The 26078-nt window shown below is 31.2% G+C and overlaps 1 protein-coding gene across 1 annotated transcript in view; it reads right to left on the bottom strand.

The window, feature by feature from the left end:
- LOC132756413 (deleted in malignant brain tumors 1 protein-like) overlaps nt 1-26078 on the bottom strand; it is a 30812-nt gene that overhangs the window by 3341 nt on the left and 1393 nt on the right. Inside the window, exons 2-32 of the mRNA XM_060747484.1 lie at nt 21928-22087; nt 21070-21230; nt 20325-20489; nt 19917-20076; nt 19049-19218; nt 18399-18555; nt 17785-17951; nt 17390-17548; nt 16932-17085; nt 16557-16717; nt 16198-16356; nt 15661-15817; nt 15135-15304; nt 14643-14799; nt 14366-14526; nt 13466-13622; nt 12777-12937; nt 12099-12255; nt 11772-11932; nt 9886-10042; nt 9042-9208; nt 7377-7533; nt 5492-5652; nt 4636-4785; nt 4165-4302; nt 3456-3623; nt 3062-3218; nt 2302-2465; nt 1183-1350; nt 731-904; nt 387-554 (exon numbers count right to left, since the gene is read on the bottom strand). Coding sequence (XP_060603467.1) covers nt 387-554; nt 731-904; nt 1183-1350; nt 2302-2465; nt 3062-3218; nt 3456-3623; nt 4165-4302; nt 4636-4785; nt 5492-5652; nt 7377-7533; nt 9042-9208; nt 9886-10042; nt 11772-11932; nt 12099-12255; nt 12777-12937; nt 13466-13622; nt 14366-14526; nt 14643-14799; nt 15135-15304; nt 15661-15817; nt 16198-16356; nt 16557-16717; nt 16932-17085; nt 17390-17548; nt 17785-17951; nt 18399-18555; nt 19049-19218; nt 19917-20076; nt 20325-20489; nt 21070-21230; nt 21928-22087 — 4983 coding nt within the window. The remainder of the gene's footprint in view (nt 1-386; nt 555-730; nt 905-1182; nt 1351-2301; nt 2466-3061; nt 3219-3455; nt 3624-4164; nt 4303-4635; nt 4786-5491; nt 5653-7376; nt 7534-9041; nt 9209-9885; nt 10043-11771; nt 11933-12098; nt 12256-12776; nt 12938-13465; nt 13623-14365; nt 14527-14642; nt 14800-15134; nt 15305-15660; nt 15818-16197; nt 16357-16556; nt 16718-16931; nt 17086-17389; nt 17549-17784; nt 17952-18398; nt 18556-19048; nt 19219-19916; nt 20077-20324; nt 20490-21069; nt 21231-21927; nt 22088-26078) is intronic.

Below are 26078 nucleotides of genomic sequence, written 5' to 3' on the forward strand. Positions count from 1 at the left end.
CTGTATGTCAATTAAACTGTCACCCATCACATTATCCTTCACTTATTTCTGAGCTTGCAGCAGCGGTAGGCCTTCGGGAAGGTCGCCATTCTTAAGGCTCTATATTCTTATATGCTTTAATTTTGATTTTTGCTCTAGCAGCGATTGCGTATGTTATTCAAAAGACAATTACCGTCTTTATATCTAAGTGATACCCTTTTAAAATCAATTTAACAAATGACGTACATGTGGGTCTGTGAACGTCGTCGTGCCTTGTTGATCTTATTCATAATACATACTTCAGTTAGACAGTCCTAAATAGTGGGGCAATAGAAGATTTGGATAAAGGACCCCATTGCTTAATGCCTTCAAAACAAGGAAAGTATCTGTTGTCAATTTATACTTACCAGAAGCGTCACAAACTGGGTTATCACTCCATGTAGCGTCAGCTTGACATATAATTGTTGAATTCCCTGTGATGTTTAATCCATGATCGCATGTTATTGATACTACTGAGCCGTAAATTGTGACGGTGGAATTTCTATAACCGTTATTAGGTGTTGGATCACCACAATCTGAATGAAAATTAACAATTAAGTTAGAACAGTTATTATCATTATTAAAATTGTTGTATACAGCAAGTTCATTTCCTAAGGCATAATTTTCAATAATATAACATGGCATTAATGATATAAATGGTTATAAATGGTTTTATGTAAATGTAGAAAGACACGATATAAGAAACAAGTACCTATGATATTGCACGGGGGCCATGACCCCCACGTGCCATTTGCTGAGCAAGAAACAGGCGTGCTTCCGTCTGGTCTGTAACCTATATTACAGCTGATAACAGCTACATCACCGTACATTGTTTTGTTATCTGAGAGTGCGACTTTTGCATTATCTGGCGATGGTATTCCACAATCTTAAAAAAATAAAACAAAGCAAAAGTTAGAACTGTAGTAAATCAAAATTACAATCATTAAAATGTATGGTGTGTATCTTTTATAATTTGGAAAAAAAAATGGACAACTCTCGTACATTTTTTCGTTGTAAATAAAAACATTTATTGCATCTTAAATACTTTATAATTACACGCAATTTTAGATAAACATAAACCATAATGATAGATTACCTTAACAAAGAAAAAATAAATTTAAAAAAATGCAATATTGCAATCAAATATATTTTCAAAGTACTCACCGACTACGTTGCATGACGGATAGTCTGTCCATGTTTCATTTGACTGGCAAGTAATAATGTCATTTCCTAACAAATTATAGCCAGTATCACACGTTATCTTAGCAATTGTCCCATTTGCAGTTTCAGTAGTGTTAATTTGTCCATTTGCTGGAACTGGGTTTTGACAATCTGAAGATAATTCATTTACAAATCAACTGATACAGTTCCGATACAATAAATAAATTAATTACTATAAAAACTGTGTAACAGGCTTGCTAAACCTTGATTTACTTATGCACTTGAATACCTGGAAATCTTAAACAACAGACTTATCAATGTTGCAGACTAGATAAATTGCAGGAGCCTTTTGATTATCTAATCATTAGTCAATTATTGGTCATGCAAAGTTATTAGAAGATCTTGAAACATTCAACATAACAACAAACAATTGAGCATTTTGTCAATTTAAGTTTACCTATTAATTTGCAAGATGGGTTATCGGTCCAATTGTTATCAAGTGTACACATAATCACTGCATCACCAAGGATTAAATATCCGTCATCACAGATCACTTCTATCACAGTTCCATAGCTTGATTCAGACTAATTTATGTGACCGTTTGCTGGTGTTGGATCCCCACAGTCTAATGAGAAAGCATACATTAAATGTAAGTTATGTATATGTTATTTTATTACAAGTAACTTAAATAACAACAGTTCAAATTTGAAAAACTGTAACAGTTTGAATATCATTTTTATTCAACACATTGTTAAATATATTTAAGATTATTGTCGTAACACACCTTTTTGGAAAATAATTGGGATCAAAAAATGAAACATTTAATAAGAGTGACAATTAAGTTTACAAGACGAACGAAAATGTTTAAGTTTTCTTTCGAATTGCTTCGACAGTCAGGCATATCAGACTGACCGAAAGCCGCAAACATATAAACAACCTAAAAGCTATATGCCGGTTAACATATATAATAAGATAATGAAATTGAACAGAGGACTTAAAAGTTAACATCTACCTATCTCTCTTTGATTTAAATCCTTAATTTAAATATACCCACACTAATTTCTTTGAATGGTATGATGAAAACAAGAGACAGTTCAACTGTATAAGTTGCAAACAGCATACCTGTACAAACGACTGACACGTCATTTAAATGTTGACAATTATCGTAGGTAACGTATGTACAATTGTTTAAATGAGAAGCAGTCGGTGAACATTTGAGATCATCAACAAAGATGGGACCTTTTCCCTCTCCAAAGTAAGCACCAGAATAAACTTCAAAGGCAGGCCTAAAAATAGAATAATATCTGACAATATAGATTGTTATTTCAACTGATCAATCAGTCCTGCAATACTTCAAATCACGGACGTAAACTAAAATCAGAGAATATTGAATGAGAGACTTAATACTAACTTTATTGAAAAAGAATATGAATTTACCCATATAATGCGAGCGTCTCGCGAGCATAATATAGCTTTATTCAACGAGTTCAAAAATCTAGTTTTAAATCTACACGAATATAATATTGCTTAAATCACATATCTTAAATAAAAACTGTTCAGAATTAAAGGGAGTCTACTTCGTTGATACGCCTATAGATTAACGTTAAAAGTAGCGCGCTTTAGCTCTATATTTGTATATAACGCAAATAATGTTACGTCAAAGAGTTATTACACTACTGTTTAATCGTTTTTATTAAATATTTATTACACTCCTATGTCATGGTTTATATGATAAATCATTTTAATGTATACATAATCAGCTTTTGTATTCATACCCTGTGAACAAACAATTTACTATAATTATAATTATATGTGTGTAGTTCTAACATGATTCAACAACATTAATATGCCTTTTGCATATAACAATTGCACTATTACGTACGCATATCCAATCATCCGACAAATTGTATCAGCTTCATGTTTTCCAAAATGATTATCACATACTGTTCCCCATGTGCCCATTACCTCTAGTTCAACTCGGCCATTACTGGACTTAGTTCCGTCTGTCAATCGAATGTCCGTTATATTCAATGGAAAAGCTACAAAACGATGAAAGTGTGTTTTATACAATATCGAACATGCTAAATATAAATCTTTCACTATAACACATATTTTAGAATTGTCAATATTTCAATAATATTATATTATCAAATGTCATTTAACCCCTTGAAAGTTGCTTGATTATGTTACCTTAATAAACTGTAGGCAAGTTTTAAACAAAGAACACGCTTTTTAAGTTATTAAGCGACGATATTTAGGGAAATTGTTTCACATACTGTATTCCTTGCATTGACCTTCAGTCACCCATGTTTTTGATTCATTATCACAGGTCATTTTTAGAGTCCCTATGTATGTCTTGTAGTACGAACAATCAGCGTATAAACTTGTACCATTGTAACTAAAGTAACCAACATCCCAGTAATATATGCTTGGTTGTCCACATTCTTGAAACAAATAGACAAATGATTAGAATAAAGAACATTCATTATTTAATGGTTAAACGGAACCAGTGCCTAATTTTGCAATTTTGTCGCTATTACTATCTCTACCAAAATAAAGTGTATGTCATGAATCTATAGTTTTATATGGAAATGATTTGAAAACCTTTTTTCGGCGAATCCTAATGATTACTTAATCAGTACCTTTTTGTATTTAAAGGTCCCCTCTAAATTGCATTCTTATGATTTGTATCTGTATCAAATTTAAATAGATGTTAGTTAATGAAAAGATTTAATAAAAATATAAGACATAAAGTTAAATAAAAAGTTATATTTCACAGATACGTATATGAGTTGTTTATAGAACAAAAAAACTTATCATAAAAGATAGCATGAACCCTAAATTATAGTCTACATGAATCTACAAAACATAAGAAAAAACAAATGTGCAGACTTGAGAAAAACATACAACGATTAGCATTTGTACAAAAGGATTGAAGACTGTACAGAAAGATTGAAGAAAATGATTAAATAAAAAAGCACCAACCGTTACAAACAACCGAAACATCCCTGTCGTGTTTACATGAGTTACGAAACAGGTATTTACAGTCATTGAGATCGTTGTAATTACTATTGCAAAAGAACTCGTCCACGAGTACGGGACCACTTCCTTCACCATACTTTTCTCATGTGAAATATTGTGCTCCCCTGAAGTGATCAAAATATGTTTTGTTTATGCATTTATGATTAATCAGAAACAGTAAAATGACAACAGAAGTAAAATGATTAAACACTTACAAACCGCACAAAAACCAAAAATTACAAAATTCCTTTTCAAATAGTAAAGATAATACATTGAAGTGAAATAGAGTGTGATAAAATTGATATTTCGTTAGCAAGTGGCAATTAAGTCGCGATTGAAATATTTTAAAAATAGAATTTTATACAACTCATTATGATTCAGACACACATTGAAGTAATTGTGGCTTAATATTCAGTTTTAAACCTTACTTTAAACCAAGCATCTTGCAAAACGTATCAGCATCGTTTATGTTAAAGTTGTTGTCACAAATAGTACCCCATGTATCATTGACCTTAATTTCAGCTCGACCATCAAAAGGTCCTGTACCATCAGACAAACGAGCTTCGGTAATGTTAAGTTTAGGACCTTAAAAACAACGTTCACATTGAATATGTTATAATTGATAATAATTCCCCTACACCAGGACTAGCTAAATATAAGATAATGTCTTTCTCAAAGAAATAAGTCCGGTTGTCTGTATTCTTTGTCTGTTTTTTACACAGATTTTAATAATGTTATGGTTATATTTCAACAAAGGCTTTCCTGGATAACTTACCAGTAACTACAAATTTCTCCGCACGTTTCCAGCTATTAATCCCACATGATTTCCGAAACAGCACTAAGAGACAAATACATCCATTGACAGTTTCTATATGAACTACGTAAATAACCTAGGTATATCGAGTGAAAAAAAAACATGAGTTGTTTCCCTTATCTTCGAGTAAAATCGATATCTTTTGTGGCGATTTAATGTCCGATTTTAAAATCTACATGTATTATACCAATGAAAAGCTTTGATCTTAGCTTCGTCTTAGTATATATTTCAACACATTGTTTGACACTGAATGTATTTAAATTTACGGTTAAACCTACCACAAGTCATACCATTTTGCATACGTTTCATACAGTGATATACACAACTGGTTATCTTTACTCGCAATTCTACAAAGAAGTCTGTCGTCTGCTAGTTCCGTGTATTACGTTGGCTCTTTATTTTTATTAGATATATAATAACACATGATAATAATAATACAATATATAATAAATTAATAAGTAGAAAATTGATGTTTACCGTAGCAGACTACAGAGATATCGTTCCGGTGGGGACAGCTGTGTTCGGTTAAATATTTGCATTCGTTGATATGATTAAAAGAACTTAAACATTGAAGTTTTGAAATATACACTGGTCCGCTGCCTTGGCCATTATAGGCATTGCCATAATATGTGTAGCTCCTAAAACAAAAAGTATAGATAAGAAAATAAGAAATAATACAAAAAATACATAAAAGTAATATTGCATATAATAAAAGAGATACTACAATTGTTTTGACATGATAGAATTGACAATATTTTTTTCTCAATATTTTTATACCATTTGACAGAAACAAGTCACCTCGGACAAATATCATTCCAGCCTCAAGTTACATAGGTCAAAATTAAGTCAATCTGGTCCAAAGTCGATCCGGCCAAATATTTTTATTTTCATTATTGTGGTCCTCATTAAAAAGGTGTTGTTAAATAAAAATATTATGACCAACACCCGGGAACATACAAGATACTGTATGCAATAGATTAAATCTATTCTTGATTGATCTATTGAACTTTTAAAAGTATTCAGTTTATGTGTTTGAATAATCTAAATAAACAGCACATAAGACTCAAGATGGTGTTTTTAATGTATTATTTTTACTATTTTACTACTGAGCTATAACCTCTAATTATGTCCTTGATCTTGAATATTGTGCATGACGCACCATGCTACCCTTTTGTGCCAAGTTAATTAAACATTTTTACAGGACAAAAGATGCATAGTACTGACCTTTGACCTATTAGTGTGAAGTTGACCATATCGCCTCGTTTTCAATTTCAGAATCCAAAATATCTATATCAAATTCAAATCGTATCCCATCTAGCCTCATTTAAATTTTCACGGACAAATTTTATATCAATTTTTTATTGTATTGAAGTAAAAGTGTTCTGCCAAAATATCAAAAATGTGAAATAAATTGGCCATTAATAAAATCAATTGGACTTGTTTACAGGTGCAAAATATGTTTGAAAACTATGGACTCGTTCAATAAAATTCAATATTGAACGCAACAATGTATAAGAACCTCACAATATCCATACATGAACTAAGTATCTAGTTAATACTTAGAAAACGGATACATTAAAATCGTTAAAAATCATGCATGTTGTATTTGAGGTTCTTACCACACTTAAGTGAAATATTATATCAATATGAATATGTAAAACATGTACTGCAAATATTTGTGCACATTATATGTAATCATTAAAATATTTGTGAAAAATCTGACTTAGACTTTATAGAAGATCAATCTTAATTTGAGCATCGTAGGATATAAAACCATAAAAAATGAGTTACAGGATCTGTAAAGAGAGAAACATTTGTTGTTTTTTTCACCTTACATTTTATTTATTAATTGACTTCTAATTGTCTGTCGCGTTTTTCTGATCACAATTGAATCAATTCACTTCTGTGCTATTGCATAAAACAAATACATGTAGATACATTATAGAAAAATATATGTAAAAAACATTTAGTAAAAAACATTGCAAATACAAGGATTTTTGAAGACATTAAACATAATCATAATTCCTATACATGTGTATACACTGTGACTGTTCTATACTATGAACTTAATAGATGTTACTTATATCACTGACAAAAGCAAAACAATGAAATAAAATTAAATATGAAGCAATTGAAATAGCACCGGACTGGTTAATGTTGAGACCGTTTAGTAAATTATGGGGCTTATCGACCAATTTTGCAACCGTTTTTATCAAGAAGATGTGTGCAAAAATTCAGATAATTCATCCACTCAGTATTTCCAGAAAAGTATTTTTTATTGTACAAACTCAAACTTTTGTAAAAATCGCACGAAATATTTTCAAATTTTGAACCTCAGTTCAGCTTTAGAAAAATTACTCACTCGAGTCCAAGCATCTTACAAACGACTATCGCTTCATTGCCACCAAAATAAGAATCGCAAATAGTTCCCCATGTGTTATTAACCTCAATTTCCACACGACCCTGATATGGTCCGGTACTTCCTGCTAATCTGATGCCCGATATATTAAGTTGGTAGCCTTGAATTGAAGACGAATAGAGCAATTCAAAACAATGAAAATATTTTCGCATTTAAATGAACATATAAATAGAAATTTTGAAATAATTAAGGTTTTACATTACAAATCTGGAAACAAAGTGATCCCTCGGAAGCATTAATCACAACAAAATTACTAGAGAATTGCAGACTCGGTTTGAATGAGTCTGTACATGAGGGATAATGAATACGTGCAACATCCCTCACGCCCCTAGCACCGACTTGAGCTGTACTCAACTCTCAACACTTAATAGTGCTGCATCAATTATCCCGAATGACCAGAAAAATATAACAACACTGAAGTGAAGTACGGAGCAACGTTTTACAGCTGCTTAAAGTTTCACGATTGAATAAGATTTGATGGATAATATACCTTATATAATCAATGCCGTTAAAATACTAAGCGGTTACTGAAACAAAATGCGAATTTATAGATGAAATGATGTAATGGTCATAACTGTTGGCAAGTAGTTGTAAAACAGACATGTTTAATCAATATCAAAAGAAAACTTAAAGCGGATTTTGTCACAAAAACATATGTTCCCCAAAACAATGTATGGTACTGACAACTTCTGTAAATTTTGCTCAATTCTACCAGCAGTTTGACCTTTCAAAGTCGAAAGAATATTTTTCTATAAATTGCTCTGGGGGCTATTTTGTATTTTGCAGCAAAGAGGAACTTTCCGGCTATATGCACAACTAGGGATAGTTCTGAAATTTCATTGAAATTCAACATGCATTTTGACCTGTGAAAGCCAGATAGGATTTTGATATTTATAGATCTGGTGACAATTTTGTTCAGTGAAGCACACTTGGCGGTCTTATGCACACCTAGGATACTGATTACACCTGTGTAGATTCAGTGACATCCCACAGGAAGTTCAACCTGTAACAGCCTGACAAGAGTTATCTATTTTTAACTCTTGCGGCAATTGTATGCAGCGGAATGGAACGTGCTGGCGATATGCACAACTAGGGATGGTACTGACCAATGACCACTTCTATGAAGTTTCATTTAAATCATCCCAGCAGTTTGACCAGTGAAAGCCGGAAAAGACTTTCATACTTATAGATCTGGCGGCAATTTTGTGCAGCGGAGTTGAACGTGTAGTTTCATTAGAATTCCACATGCAGCTCAACATGTGAAAGCCGGACAAGATTTTTCTTTCAACAGCTCTTGCAGTCATTTTGTGCAGCGAAGAGGAACGTGCCGGCGATATGCACAACTATTATGGTACTGATCATTCCTGTGTAGTTTCATTGTAATCCCACATTGCAGTTAAACTTGTGATAGCTGGACAATATTTCTTTTTTGTATTCATAGCTTTGCGGCCATTTTGTGCCGCCAAGTGGATCGTGCCAGCAATTTGCACAACCAGGGAACTGTGAAGTTTTAATGAAATCTGGGCAGCAGTTTGACACCGGCAGACAGACAGACAGACGGCAAAATGAAAACATTCGGAAGACATAATAAGAAATAGATATTCATACCTGTACATTCTACATATGCATAGTAAGAATAAGTATTCGATGGAGAACACGAATATGGTATTTCATAACTACAATTATTGATGTGAGATTCATTTCCATCACATTGAATCTTATCAACATATTCTTGAAGATGTGCTACGTGGTATTTGGATTGCGTCCTCAGCAACCTATGTAGGTTATAAAGAAAGAAATACATATACTATTTAAAAGCATATAAATAGATGATATTGAATGAGAGTTTATTTAATACTAATTTCATTGAACGAGTTAAATAAAATCATAGTATGCGAGACTCTGGCGAGCATAATACTGTTTTGTTCAATGAGTTCAATAAATTTATATTGAATGTACACGAATATGATATTCTATTTATCACATATCTAAAATAAGAATGGTTAACTGTAAAAAAGAGTATTTTTCATGGACGCGCCTATAGTGCAACGCTAACATCAGCGCGTTTTAACGCTACGTATGTTTATAACGCAAAAAGCTTCACGTCAGTGTTATTACACAAGTGTAATGTCCATGAGCTACCATGAGCTATTGTAGCTCTCAGTCCAATTCCTTTCTGCTTAAATTGTAAATTATAAGCATGAATATATTACCTTGAATAAAATATGTTTAAACCAAGTGTAATTTCGTTTTTATTAAATAAATGGTTTTATTACACTCCTGTTTTGCAGTTTGTGTGATAATTATTCTAAATGTCTTTAATGGACCTTTCCATTTATCAATGTATTCTCTTGAAGGTTTGAAAGGATATTGTATCATGTTGTTAAATAATAATACCGAGCTTTACATATTGAAACAGAAAATATGCGAATAATAAGAATATTTAACCTACTTATATCCTAACATGTGACATATTACATTTCCAGCAGATTGATCAAAGTTATTGCCACAAATGTAACCCCACTGGTTATTTACTTTAATCTGAACAATTCCTTCATAAGGCCCGTATCCTTCGATCAACTGAACATCGGTGATATTGAGCGGATAATCTTAAACGAGAAACAACATATGTTAAAGGGTAAACGGTTATATTCAATGAAAAAAAGTATTATCATTATTGAGGATTTTTATTATATAATTCCGTGTCAGTATGAACGGTTAAGTCATGTTGTTTCCTTAATCGTTTTTTTATTTTTTTATTTTTTTATTTTTGTCAATTCTCGACAAGAATATCTTTAGTTTAGCGCATAGTAGACATGGTAGAGACTCATACAATATATAATGAGAGTATTTCAGAATGAAAATATAAAGCGTAATTAATTGATATTTAATTTCAGGTGAAGAAATGCAACCAATATTCAGAAAATACACGCTATTAATTATGAATAAATAATTAAAGATTACGAAATCATGTACTTTAAATAATAAGTAAATTAGAAAATAAAAATACGAAAATAAGCTGTGTAAATACGAGGGGTGTTCAAAAAGTTCGTGGACTGCGGCTCTACTGATCACAATTTTTAATTTGCGTACATGATTTTACAAGAGCCAAATATTGGAACCTGTCCTGAATATAAAGTGGAAAAAAATAATACAATATGTTAACAAATAACATTACTGTGAACATGACAAATTTCAAAGCGTGCGCCACCCGGCGCACGCTAAAGATTTCATGAAGTCCAAATATAATTTTAAAAAAAATGTCACCAGCGTCAATATTTTTGAGCGTACTCTTCCGGGTGTCATTGTCTCCGCATCATATAACCATAAACACTTGTTCTGTTCGAATAATGAGCGAGAAAGAAAGTCACCTTTTCGCTCCATTTTGAGAGCCGGCCACTTTCCGCTCTGTATCGAAATGTTCTAGTCATCTCGACACTTTATATGTAGTTTTCATACAGTTTTATTGAATATATATCCTAATTTGCATATTTACAATGCAAAAATATGAGACAAATACTTTTGTAATAATAAATAATAATAGACAGTCACTTAAACATGTGAGTGCATCACTTAATGATTATATAAGGTGTAAAAATTTGTTTGGGCGTATCAATAATAATTACCTAATACAATACAGGGAAAAGAACGGATAAATCCAACACATTGCGTGGTTGTGTCTTGTCTGAGACTTTGCTTAATATAGTTAACATACATTCGGATAATTAAGTATTCAAATTTATATCCGTGTGCTTCATTTATAGTTTAACGGGCAGTCTTATGTAGTAATTCAATTGGGGATTTATAGTTTCAATTTAAAAACGCCATCGTCCGATGTTTTGAAACATTACGATTAATATTTACAATAGAAAGAATATTTGATCAACAAACAGTTATTCTTTACGGTTAATTTACAGTACACCGGTTAGCATTTATCAACAAACAAATCAAGGTAAATACTAATAGTAACCACATTTATTTGTTGGAAATACGCATATATCCTGATGAATAAATAAAATATTGTTTAAACAAATTTGTTTGGTCAGAATTGAATGTGCCGACTCAATGCAGACATTAAACATGCCGGAAAGCTCACAAACGTTTCAAACTGTCCATCTTTAAGTATTTCTTTTGCAATTGACGTTACTAACGTCCTGACAAGGTCATTAAAGTGCACTTATTTCGTAAAGGAAATACAATTTTACTGTAAAACCATAAAATGTCTTTTAGAAATAAAGACACTCTTTCGATTCATATCAGTCCAGTTTGTTTTTATGAACCGAGTAAAATGACTACAAAGGTCTACGAATAATCAATAAATAAATAAGTAAAGATTACCGTAGCAAACTACAGAGATATCGTTTTGATGCTGACAGTTGTGTTCTGTTAAATATTTGCAATCGTTGATGTGATTATGAGAGCTGGAGCATTCAAGATTTGCAATATACACTGGTCCGCTGCCTTGACCATAATGGGCCCGGTTATATTGGATGAAGCTCCTGTAACAAAAAAAAGAATAATAATTATAAATAAATAAATAAAAGAAAAATCAATAGATAATGACTTGACCAATTGTAAAAACAAAATCAGAAAAAGGTACACAAATACACTAATTCACCAAGGTTGAACCATACATCAATCCAGATTTAAGTTTTAATCACTCACTTGAGTCCAAGCATCTTACAAATGACCATGGCTTCATCGCGGCCAAAATTCGAGTCGCATATAGTTCCCCATGTGTTATTGACTTCAATTTCAACACGACCCTGATATGGCCCGGTACTTCCTGCTAATCTGATGCCCGATATATTAAGCTGGTAACCTTGAATTGAAGACGAATACAATGAAAAGATAGTTAAAACATTAACATCAACTTTAAATGATAAAAATATTCAAATAAATGGTTCGATATAAGACAATACTGAATATTTTTCTTCATTTTCAATCGATCCTGTTGAAAAAATATATGATTGCTGACACAAAACACTGTAAGAAAAATGCGTAAGGAAATGTAGTGGATTGATAATTAGTATTGTAAATTATTTTATTGAGCAATGAGAAGACGCTTTCACTTTCAGTGTTATTATATTTTTCTGGTCATTCAGGATCATTGATTCAAGCACATTTTAGTGTTGAAAATTGAGTACAACTCAAGCTGATGCTAGTGGGCATGACGGATGTTGCACTTCTTCATTTTCCCTCATGTACAGTATTCATCAAACCGACACTGCACTTTTCATTTAATTTGCTTCCGAGGGAACAATTCATTTCAGATATAGATATATGTGACATACAAATAAGACGTTTTCATGAAAAATAATAACCCGAGTTAAGTTATCATACCTGTACATTCAACGTATGCATAGTAAGAGTTCGGAGAAGAACATGAGGTTGGTACTTCATAACTGCAATTATTGATGTGCGATTCCGTACCATTACATTGAATATTATCAACGTATTCTGGAAGATTTGATGAGTGATATTTGGATCGCGCTGTCACTAACCTAGTATGTTAATTTAAGGTTACGTTACATTAATAATACAAAAACAAATATTCACAAAGAGATATAGTGCAAATGGCTCGTGCTACAATTTATAACAACATTAGCAACAACCCTCCCCACAGTGTTGAAGGCAAATTATTTGGTACTTTTTAAGCAATTGTTTGAAAGGCTAGTTAAGAGAATTATGAAATATTTTTCATAAATAATTGAAAGATAAATCTCAAACAACATTAAAATGTTGTTAAGTTAAAATGTTAAAAAAGAAAACAATAAGGAAGACCAATCAATTCAGAAAAATATTTGTCAATATATATAAATGAATATTGCAGACAAATTTTACTCTAAATGCATGTAAACTTTTGTGTGCTCAATAATTATTTCAAAAGTCAAATGTTCACTTTTTTATATTTCTATGTACGTTTAATTTTCATTCACGATTTATTTACAGAAAATCATTTGATATCAGTTTAATCAATCTGATAAATAGTGCCATAATTAATCGATACAGCTAAAACATACTAAACCTACTTATATCCTAACATGTGACATATTACATTTCCAGCAGATTGATCAAAGTTACTGCCACAAATGTAACCCCACTGGTTATTTACTTTAATCTGAACAATTCCTTCATAAGGCCCGTATCCTCCGATCAACTGAACATCGGTGATATTGAGCGGATAATCTTAAACGAGAAGCAACATATCAAAGGGTCTAATGTTATATTAGAAATTTTTTTTTATTAAAATCATGAACGATTAATTCATATGCATATTTTATGTAAATAGAACAAAATGTTCCGGAGCAAAATATTATGCTACTTATATTTTACGTTTAGCAGCGGTTTGTGCATGCGTCATTCGCTCTAAGGGAATATATATACGTATTTTATCAAACTGATATTTTAAAAGCTTTATTTTTCATAATACACACAATCAAACAATAATGTTTTAAACTACGAACAGGATATATATAGTTCTATTTAGTTTTAAATAGATTGTGTGACAAACGTTAATGCATTCAGGCAGTAAACGAGGTTGTGCATAAAAACATTTGCTAAAGACAAAACGCATTACTTATTCATCTTCTTCGCACAAGTAGCTAACACATTTAGATATTAATATTTAGTTCCTTATTTAGTAAACGTATGTGAATAGCAGACACATTTGAGGAAATTTAGCTGTAGTTGCACGTTGAATGCATTTATCCGTATTAGAGACTTAAACAAATATTTAATGAGAGTATTTAAGATTGAAAATATTAAGCGTAATAAAGTTATGTATTCAAGTAAAGAAATGAGATTATAACATATCTGCCATTTTATTGTGTTAAAATGTGACGAAACAAAGCACCATATATTTTATTAAACAATAATTCAATATTAAGAAACTAAGCAGTATATATTATTTAGTAGATAATAATATATACCGTAGCAAACTACAGAGATATCGTTTTGATGCTGACAGTTGTGTTCTGTTAAATATTTGCAATCGTTGATGTGATTATGAGAGCTAGAGCATTCAAGTTTTGCAATATACACTGGTCCGCTGCCTTGACCATAATGGGCCCGGTTATAATGGGTGAAGAGACTGTAAAAAAAATAAAAAAAAATGATCAATTATAAATAATCAGAAAAAGATATAAAATACACAATGTAACCAATATTGCACCACACATCAACCCAGATTTAATTGTAATCACTCACTTGAGTCCAAGCATCTTACAAATGACCATGGCTTCATCGCGGCCGAAATTAGAATCGCATATAGTTCCCCATGTGTTATTGACTTCAATTTCCACACGACCCTGATATGGCCCGGTACTTCCTGCTAATCTGATGCCCGATATATTAAGTTGGTAGCCTTAAAATTGAAGACGAATGGAACAATTAAAAACAATAAAATAAGAAATATAATAATAGCGACTTTTAATGATAAAAAATATGTTCAATAAGAAATTCGAGATCGGATGATACTGGGTTGTTTTCTTACATCTCTATTGACTGATATGGTTGAAAAATAAGTGATAACTCGGATAAATTAATGTAAACAAAATGCTCAGGCAAACTTTTGAAACAAATAATTCATAGAGTAGCTAATTTTATTATTAAAACAGACGCATATGAAATATCTACTTCGTTTTCAGAAGATGGTTTCATAAAAAATATTTAAGTTAAACCTGAGTTAAAATATCATACCTGTACATTCAACATATGCATAGTAAGAATAAGTATTCGAAGAAGAACAGGAATGCGGTACTTCATAATTGCAATCATTGATGTGCGTTTCTGTTCCATTACATTGGATGCTATCAATGTATTCGGGCATATTTGAACGTGAGAGGTACGTGGACTGCGTTTTTAAAAGCCTATAAAACAGCATTATAAAGCATCAGTTAGTAAATAAAGTAATATATGTAACCATATCAACCCTCATCACGTTAAATATCTTTAATGGACTTGTCCTACTTTCAATCTGGAAGTAACATTCACTCTTTATGTCAAACAATGAATTGCGTGAAGACCGTACTTTCGTGTGTTCAACATATTTCTCAAATGTCAAATTCCATGTTATTGTTGTTTTTGTCACATAATTATTCCTTGTAATTCATTTAAAATTAAAGAAAAGATTTTGATATTGCTTTATCGAGTCGATAAATAGAAACACCGAGCTTAACATCCATGAAATTGAAAAAAATGCGAATAATAAGAATACTAAACTTACTCATATCCTAACATGTGACATATTACATTTCCAGCAGATTGATCAAAGTTATTGCCGCAAATGTAACCCCACTGGTTATTTACTTTAATCTGAACAATTCCTTCATAAGGCCCGTATCCTCCGATCAACTGAACATCGGTGATATTGAGCGGATAATCTTAAACGACAGGCAAAATATATTAAAGGGTATAGTTGTTGTTTTTGCGACAAAATACATTTTTTCATCTTCTTTACCACGGTAGCTGATACCTTTACGTCATATTACGTTACTACTTAGTTAATAAATAAGATATATATATTTTTTTCATTTATTATTTAGAAATTATAGGAATATTAATCTAAAGCAAATAAGTTGTTATTGTACACTGACTGAGCTTTTGTAGAGACTCATAAAGATACGACTTAAGCAGAGCATTTCTGAGAATAAATATCAATATTGGTAACCATACGCTTTTTTCAATATTTTGAATTTTATTCACAACTTATAATAAAATAATGAGCTCAGCTAATAACGCCTTTTATTGAGAAAGGAAATACCTTCCGGCAATGAACATTTTGTGTCTGCTGCCCAAGTTCCATTTACTAAGCAATGCAGTGAAATAACGTCTGGTTTATAACTACTGAAACAGTTTGCTATGGCGTCCGTTGAGTTATATAATGAAACAGCAGCGTTTATAACGCTAGGCCGTCCACAATCTGGAAAGCGATAAATAATATCATATATAAAGTCAAAGGCAGAATAAAATTTAAAAAACATGTAATGTAGGCTCGGTCTAATTGACGTTTACGGACGTGAGTAATAAAACAACGCCGTATAGTTCCAAGTAAGAGAAGGAGTGTCTCCTAAACGAGAAAACATAGAGTAGGAAAGTTAAATTGTTCTCGAAAGGCTTTACCTTTGCACTGGATTGTAGCATAATATCTTGGAGATGAACACGATAACGGTATTTCATATTTGCAGTTGTTAATATGTGATTCTGTCCCATTACATTGGAGTTGATCAACAACTTCTGGAAGTTTGCGGTCACTGTACTGTCTTGAACTACTTGACTGAAATCTGTTTCATATATGAATAGTCACATACAATTATGATTTATTTCATTCAGGTATATGTTTGGTCATTTATAATGATAATAAAAAACAAAGCACACAGACACATACACGCACACATGCATGCACACACACAACAACAACAATAAAAGAACAATAGGACAAACGAAGATTTATCAATAGTTATTAAAAACTATCAATTAATAAGATTCTTTACTCACCGCAGTCCTAACATGTTACAAATGACACTCCCAGTATGCTGATCGTAACTTTTGCCACAAACATAACCCCATTTATTGTCAAATCTCAACTGGACCATACCACTTCGCTGATTCCCGCCAGTTAAGCGAATGCCAGTTATATTTAGGGGGTATTCTGATTTTAAATAATCAAATTGGTTGTTTATACTTTTATTTATATATGTTATATGTTTTCAACAAAACTCATCTTCTCGTGAAATTTCGTTGAATTTTATTCACAGCAAAATTTAAGTATCAAATTAAATTAAAGGCTTAATTAGTTTTATAAAGTTTGAAACGTCGTAGACAAACTTAAGATGTAGAATACTTTATTTAAAATAGCATTCATACATTTTCATATTTCATGTTAATGATAACGCCTTGTGATCCTACAATATACCGATACTTTATATAAACGTGTAAGCTAAATGTCGCAATACCGTATGGTAATTTACAAATGGATTCTCCTTGCCAAGTACCATCATCCGAACACTCCAACGTTAATGTCCCTGGTAAATATCCATCATAACACGTTGCAGTCAAAATAGAACCATTAAACGACGTCACAATAGCGTTTGTTAAGGTAAGAGGTCCACATACTTGAAAAAGACATAACACTATTATTGCCACCTTCTTACCGATATAAGCATTGGCACGAGTAAAAATCAATCAAATAGAAAATACAAATTTGAAAAAAAAATCACACAGTGCTTTATTGAGTCAGTAATTTAAAATCAACAGCTCAAAATGGGTTTGATAGTATTAAAACAGTATTTAGTAGTGTTAATTAACTGTTGTTTGAAGCACTGATGTAAGTCAATGTCAACATTGATACCTGTACAAACTAATGACAAGTCGTTTTGATGATTACAAGTCTGGCGATTTGGTGGATTGAAGGCACACTCATTTATATGCTTCTTGTTACTTGAGCAGCTTAGGTCTGCAATATACATTGGACCAGATCCGCTTCCGTACTTAGCCGTGTTGAAGAAATGGGTATAGCTACAAATATTAGAATTAAGTGAACAGATCTTTATTTGTGCCACATTATTCAACTGTGAATTTTGTTTTGATAATCTCTCGACAGTCTAAAATAATTTAATAAAGGCTCAATAAACCCTCTAAACTGCTATTATTTTTATTTCTTTGGTGACCTGTGATAATTTCCTCAAAGTACATATTGGCCATTTATATGAACTTTTTATGCTTTTTAACCATTAGCCCAATTAAACTGATTGAGCATTTTGTTTGGAAATAAAAAAAACTAACTAAAATGCTACTTTTACGAAAAATTATTTTACATCACCGATATTTTATTCCGGTGATAAGAATCTAATTTGCAATAAAACTATTACTTAAGCATTATTTTACACATGGTCGCCCCATAAAGGAGAAAAGAAAATCAATGTCCTTCAATTGAAATCATATTATAACAATTACAGTTATTACTTTTTGCCAAGCATCCTGCAAAGCGTTGTTGCATCATTGTCATCTATATTTCTATTGCAAATTGTTCCCCAGGTGTCATTCATCAGGATTTCTACCCGACCATCATGTGGCCCTGTACCATCTACTAACCTAATATCTGTGACGTTTAGGTCATATCCTTAGATGAAAGAAATATTAGCATAACATAATTATACATTTTACAATGTACAGCTGTAATTAACAAAGACAACTTACAAGAACTAGTGCCAATACTAAACTACTATGCGTTTGGCCCATTTAACTTCTTTATTCCAACATAATGGAATTTAATGTTTGTTTATTTATATAGATAAAATACACGTTCACACAGTAACTTCATTCACGAAAGATTACAAATCAGTTTGACTTTATCAAATTATTACTATTTAAAATATCCAAAGAAATGTTTATGGTTATGTCTTAATTTTAAACCATGGAATATTTCAAATCTGTCTCACACCATCATCATGGAGACGTTTTTTATTTTCTTTGATTTATTTATAATATAATGACTTTCATTCCCATCATATTTCCATGTATAATGCACATTTTAACGTTGGTCGACCTGTTTATATATGATATAAACATTCAGTAGTTTAATGCATTTAATCTTTTTTTTTAAATTAACTTACGGCAAATAACTGCTACGTCATAAGAATGACTACAATACGATGATACTTTAACTGTATAACTGCAGTTGTTGATATGCGTTTCGATTCTAGTACAGTCAAGATTGTTCATATAAACTGGACCCTTTCCATATCCAAATGGTGATGATGACGTGAAATATGTGTACATGCCGCTTAAATGTATACAATAAAAAACTATTCTTACAAATGTGTATCACATAAACTGCGGTGCAGGAGTGTTATAAAGCCATTTAATAAAACCGATATTACACTAGTGTAACAACTATGCAAATTAAGCGTCTGATCACTATGTTTAATTATTCATACGCGCTTTCAAAAAAAATTAAACAAACATGGCGGACCGTGCGTTTATCGACGGCGATACTGTACAGATTGATGGCAGAGCCTTGTATTTGATCATATTCAACTCGTTTAATAAATTCAATATGAAAAGACACTCATGCAAGATCCTCTATATATCATATTAATTTTCTTATTTTTTTTTTTACAAAATATTTCAAATATTAAGAGCATATTATTTCAGAATTGTGACATTGACATGGAGCTGACACATGTGCAATATGGGTTCTGAACACCTCCTTGTTGAGGTGAACATTTGAGCCAAGTTTGAAGAAAGTCCTTCAATTTTTATAGGATTTATAGAGCGGACACGATTATGGAGACGGCCGGATGGACCGACCGACGCGACAAAGCGAATCCATTATAGCCCCCCCCCCCACACACACACATTGTGTGTTGGGGGAATAAAAACATCTCGGTCTGCTGTCATTTGTTATTAAGCATTTTACTTAACTAACTCTTAAAACTAACTTTTCAAAATTTGATAATAATCACGACAAGGGTTCTTTACCTATATCCTAAGATTGAACAAATTGTTCTCGCTTCATTACTACCAAAATAATTACGGCTGCATATTGTCCCCCATGTATTATTGACAAGTAGTTCTACTCTTCCATCATGTATACCTATCCCGTCGGCTAATCTAATATCCGTGACATTCAGTGGATAACCTGAAAATGTAGTGTTGAAGAGGACATGACAACAGTTTGCACTATTCGTCTACAAAAATATTGATCTCGTAAGCCAAAACAAGGTTAACATATTTTACATAAATTCTGTAAAAACTTATCATTGAAATGTAACAATTATGCAGACGTGATGCATATAACTAAGTGAAATTGTGTTCTAATAACTATACCTTTTATAAACATATACATATATATTATGAGAAATAGATTATTATAGTGTTTAGTCGAACCTATTTGAGAGCATGTAACGCTTTGCTGGGACCATTTGCCATTGTCACTACACGTATAAGTGTTTGTGTCAGCTCTGTATCCGCTGTTGCACGATGTGGTCAATATTTGTCCGTTATTCGACACTGAAGTCACTTTTCCATTTGTGATGGTAAACTGTCCACACTCTTTTAATGTCAATTGCATTTATTATTTTAATGTTTATCTTTAGCAATGTTTCATTAGAATTAATTAGCGTTATACTGCATCTCAAAATGATAATTTTAAAGTGACATTACGTCCATTCAAGGGTATGTACAGTGAGTGAACAGGTGAAAGTCAAAATAAGTTTTTTTATAATGCCATGATTAATTTTAATGTAATAATTTACTTTACATATACAATAAATAACCCCTGGATAGAAGCGGAATTTCTGTAAATATAAATAAGTACTTACCCGAAACGTTCAGTTTATAAAAAGACTTGGGCAGTCTTTTTTATATTTAGGCAGATTTTAAATTTTATCCTTGACATTTTCCAAAATAAACTGTTGGTCAAACACCATTTTAACAGTCAATCTTTTGAAATAAAAATTCAATTCTTCAACTTGAGTATGAAAATATGAGTATAATGTGACTTTAAGTTTTGAAATGAAACACTTATTATTGCTCTCATCAAAATATATTGACAACTGAATTGTATTTCTTACCTACCCTGTCAATATGTTCTATCTGCAGAAATAAAGTTTATTATCACGTAAATACCTACTTGTACAGATGAGACCGATATCTTGGTTATGTACACAACTAAATCGTGGAAAATACTGACATTGACTTATATGTGACTCATGTCCGTAACAGCTCAGTTGTTCCGCAAAAATAGGACCGAATGCCTGTCCAAATGAAGTAGCGGAGAAATATGCCGTCGCCCTGAATTTTCAATATAACGAAATAAAAGTAAAATATAAGATATTAAAGCAACTCTAATGAGATCCAAAAGTTAAATCAAAATTTAATTTCTTACATAGATCAGCTGGGGGACTTAAAACAGAAGAATATGCAAATGTCGTATTTACTTTATCCCGATTTCAGCGAAAAGCGATGTCACACTTTCGTAAAAAAATATGTTCAATATATTTTTTCAATAAATCATTTTTCACTATTGAAATTATTATCCAGGGTAAACAGAGCAAATTTAATTCTGCACACAAGTTAGTGATCTAGATCTTTATCAAATTGAACATTAAACCTCCCCTTTATAAGAAATACATCTCAGGTCATTGGTTATTATGTTTCAATACACACACGTTTACAGCTTGCAAATGTTTTCACCAAGTTCTCTTTTATTTGATTCATGTTTACACAACTGGCATTTTTATATATCGGCTAATTTCTGTATATAATTCACTACATAACAATACTGTATATTACGAGCAGGAAAGTAAACAATCATTTATTTGCCATTAAAACTTATGAGATACGTAAAAAAGAGAAAATATATTTCCAACATTTCAGCTTTAGTGCATGAAACATATTTGTTCAAAATTCAAAACTATCACTTCTTTTATTAATTATAAAAGATGTGTCAAATAGGATAGATGGAAGTAAATAATAAAAAAATATTTACGAAAGTCCCATCGTCCTACACAATACCATCGCGTCATTCATGTTAAATGATTTGGAGCAAATCGTTCCCCAAATTCCATTGACATTCACCTCAACACGTCCTTCAAATGCACCAGTACCACCAGTTAGTCGAATTCCAGTTACGTTAAGCCTTTGGTCCCCTTAATATTCAAAACATTATTGTTATTTTAATTTTATTATTGTTTTATTTTTTCAGCTTCGGGTCCACAAATGTGGAACCCCATTTATTGGAAAGACTTACATACAATTATACAATTGTACATAATCATACAATCATATAAAAACGAGCAGTTAAAAAACTTAAAGAAAAGGAAACATGTGATATGATACAATTTTAAAAAATTCACATTACATTACAATATAATTTTGAAATGCGATCATATATATATATATATAAATTTGATACCAAATATTATAAATATTTATATATGAGCATATTATGATAAAACAAGTAAATATTTATAACCATTAATGTTTAGTAAAAAGAACACATACAGAACAAGGTAACAAACCAAATAATCAAAGAGATAAATATGTATGAAATTATAATTGATATGAATTAAAATGTAAATGACATCATATAGTTTTGATAATATACGAATGTAACTATATGTTGAAAGTGAGTAATATTATTATTCAATGTCCGTCATTGTATTGTAATGTATTGTGTAATGTATTGTATTTCTGAGAATGTTGTAATTTTTATTTTGTGTCAGGTCAAGGGCTTATTAGCCTAAACCAGACTGTTGTTGTTTACATGTGGATTTTGAAATAAAAATTCTTCTTCTATTTATTGATTAATAATTCTATTTCATAATTTTTATAAAGTGACGATTTTATGAGATAGTTTTTACATTCATTTATATATTATTATTTTCTCATCCTTGTCACCATAGTGCCCCCAGCTACATAAACCTAAACGAAAAGTGTATACGAAAAACAGATCAGGTCTTCCCTTGGATTATGGTTTAGAAAATAGGTAAAAAAGTATAATGTGACTGTATAGTTCACATAATTAATTATATAGTAGGTAGAATTATATAGTAGGTAGAGTTATTAACACCATGGACAACGGTTATCTTTAAAAAATAAACCACAATTTCATGTCTCCTAACAGAATAGTTTATAGACATGTTTCTATTATCAGAAAAAATTTATATGTATTAATAGTGTCAGTCGTGTCTGATTAAGAAGGATAACTGCTATAGTTTACCTTACATATGTTAACACATTTACTTCCCTTTATTATAAGTACAAAATTGCTGAGTTTTTCTTCCTGGTTTAAGATATTTTGTGTACACAAATACATATTATTACATAAAACTATTTAAACAAATTATATTAAAATCAGCAAGAACTGTCTCCGCCTACTCCATTGTGGACCTCAACTCAACCAGAGCACGACCTGGGGCCTGGAAGCTCAAACGGTCAACGCGCGCCCAAGGCCGTGCCAGTTGCACTCCAAATTCTCGACCCCTAATGAAGGAGGGGAGTCAGGAATAGCCCCAACTTCACGAAGCGTAAAACATGTATGTGAAAGCTCCATCAATCTCAATCTCAATATAATTTTGTATCTTGATGTAAAACTTCTTACCTGTAATTGTTTGAAATTAAAACATTTTTCTTCTAAAAAGTGCCTATAAAGAGTATAGTGTTAAATATGTATGTACTGGTGGCCCGAAACCTTTTTTATGATGTGTCACAGAAATTTATGTATTACATTATAAAGAAAGAAGATTGCAAGAAAAATACTTTACATGTACAAGTATATTAAACCTCACTGACACTGGATGGTATTAAAGTTTATTATTATTATTTTTAAGATTGTTATAAACATTAAATTTCCTTGTGTTTAAATGAAGCTAGTGAGTACTTTGGAGTTGAGAGTTAATTCAGATAATTACTCAATTAGGGGCTGTTATATTGACCAGAGTTTGATAAGGAGACCATGTATTATTGAATTTATCCCAGTTACAGGAAGAAAATTGGATATACTTTTCTTCATTATGATGAAAAACTAACGTATTATGGAAAGTTTGTATATTGAAGTTTTGGTTATCACACCTACACGTGTAAATATATCTTTTTGCAACAAGAAAAAATAAAATTTAAGGTTTTATCCGTTCTCTTTGGATCAGTTTTACCGAAAAGAATTTATTTATTGAGAGTATATAATCTGTTATATTCGGACATTTAGATTTGATGATTTTTCTTCTGCCAACATTGACTAACATACCGACATTCATAATATAGATGCAAGAGTGTTTCGTTATTTTCCCTACAAAAGAACACGTATTGTAATCTTTTTTTCCAATCTCAGTTAAAAAAAGTATTTCTTGCAAGGATTCTATTCATCAATTTGATCCTGAATTACCTTAAGTAAGTATCTGACGTAATTTTGTTGTATAAATTGTTTTCCATTCAAAAGTCTTGCGTAATAATAGTTCATGGTTCCATTTATTTTGAGATGTTGGGTTTTGTTATTGTTAACTAATATTTCAAAAATAGGATGACAGCCTTTTATATTTTGTGTGTTTTTTTTTTAATTTGTTTGGGAATGATTGGTTTCAAAGCATTAAATTGTTCAGTAAATATTTCAAGTTTGTTAGGGATCTTTAAAGTCTCTCGTATTGCAGGACTTTTATGTTTATTTGTAGAATATTATGTATAGATTGTAAACAATGAAATTGACCATCATTATATATCAAATCAGCAACAAATTTTATACCCTTTTGAAAATAAAATTTATAAAAAAAAATCGACTCCGACATTCACTGTTAGATTTAACCAGATTTGTTGATTAAGATATTGTTCCAAATTAGTTATTTGAATCTTCGGATAAAACATAGACCATGATAAGAAAACATCTTTCCAAAATGGGTTATCGATTCTATGTTACCGATTTTTTTATATAAAGTCAGGACCTAAGTTTATATATATCCTGAAAAGAATGTTCGATGATGTTTTTTCCATTTTTGTTTTCATTGAATAATACGTCTACGTCTGATCAAATCCAATTTTAAGATTGAATGAAGGATTTTAGTTCAATCATGTTTAAGCGACCTTCACAAATCGTCTAAAAATAACTTCTCGTTTAATCTTGTCTCTTGAGTTATTTCAAAGAAAATTAAAAAATAAAGTTTCTGGTTTTTTGATTATGTCGTTGGGCGGATTTGGAAGAGAAATAAGTAGATGATTGATTTTTGATTTCATATCTGCTATTTTATCATTAAAGTTAAGATTGATCATCTCAATCAAATTAAGCGAGTATTTACTTCCAATAACATTGAAATTTTAATTTTCCCATGATATATTTTTTAAATTAAATATCACAACCCTTCATGTTTCTAAACCAAATAACCTTAAGTTTTCTATATTGATGCAAAGACCGGAGGCATTGACATAGAATTTCAATACCAAAATCGCATGTTGCGAAGATTTTTCTGTACGATCCAAGGTCAAAGACGTGTCGTCTTCATTTTGTGAGACTAGGTGTTCTTTATTGCCAATATTGATACCAGTAATATTTTCATTTTACGTATTAAGAGGTTCAATATTTCTGCATAGACTATGAAGATATACGGGGATAGGGGGTCTCTATGACTGCAGCCTCGTTTTATAATGAACCATTCTGAGATTTGCCAGTTTATTTAAATACACGAATCTATATTCGCATAGAAAACCTTAAGCCAGTTTTAATGGAGGAACCAAATTAAAAAAATTCTAACGTTTTATATATGACTGACCATTTTAAAGATTCAAAAGCTTTTTCAAAATCAATTAGCAATAATATGCCTGGTATTTTATTTTCTTTTCTGTATAATGAAAAGGGTCATATAAGGTCCTTGTGTTTTCTCCTATGAAGCGACCAGAAATAAAACCAGTTTGATCCTCGATTATTAAAAAGAAAGAACTTTATTAAGCCTATTTGCAAAACAAGCAGACGCAATTTTGTAAAAGCTATTTAATAAGGAGATTGGGCGCCAATTTTTAATGAATCTTTAACCCTTTTCCCTTTGTAAAATTCAGCTGTAAATCCATCTGAACTGGGGCTTTTAGATTTTTTTATATTTAAAAGGGCAAGAGATGCTTCTTCTTTCGAAATTTTACGCCAATCAAGTTCGTTTAATT

Source organism: Ruditapes philippinarum, unplaced genomic scaffold (assembly GCF_026571515.1).
Source record: "Ruditapes philippinarum isolate M1 unplaced genomic scaffold, ASM2657151v2 ctg277_1_1_1_1, whole genome shotgun sequence".
In the NCBI taxonomy this organism is placed as follows: domain Eukaryota; kingdom Metazoa; phylum Mollusca; class Bivalvia; order Venerida; family Veneridae; genus Ruditapes; species Ruditapes philippinarum.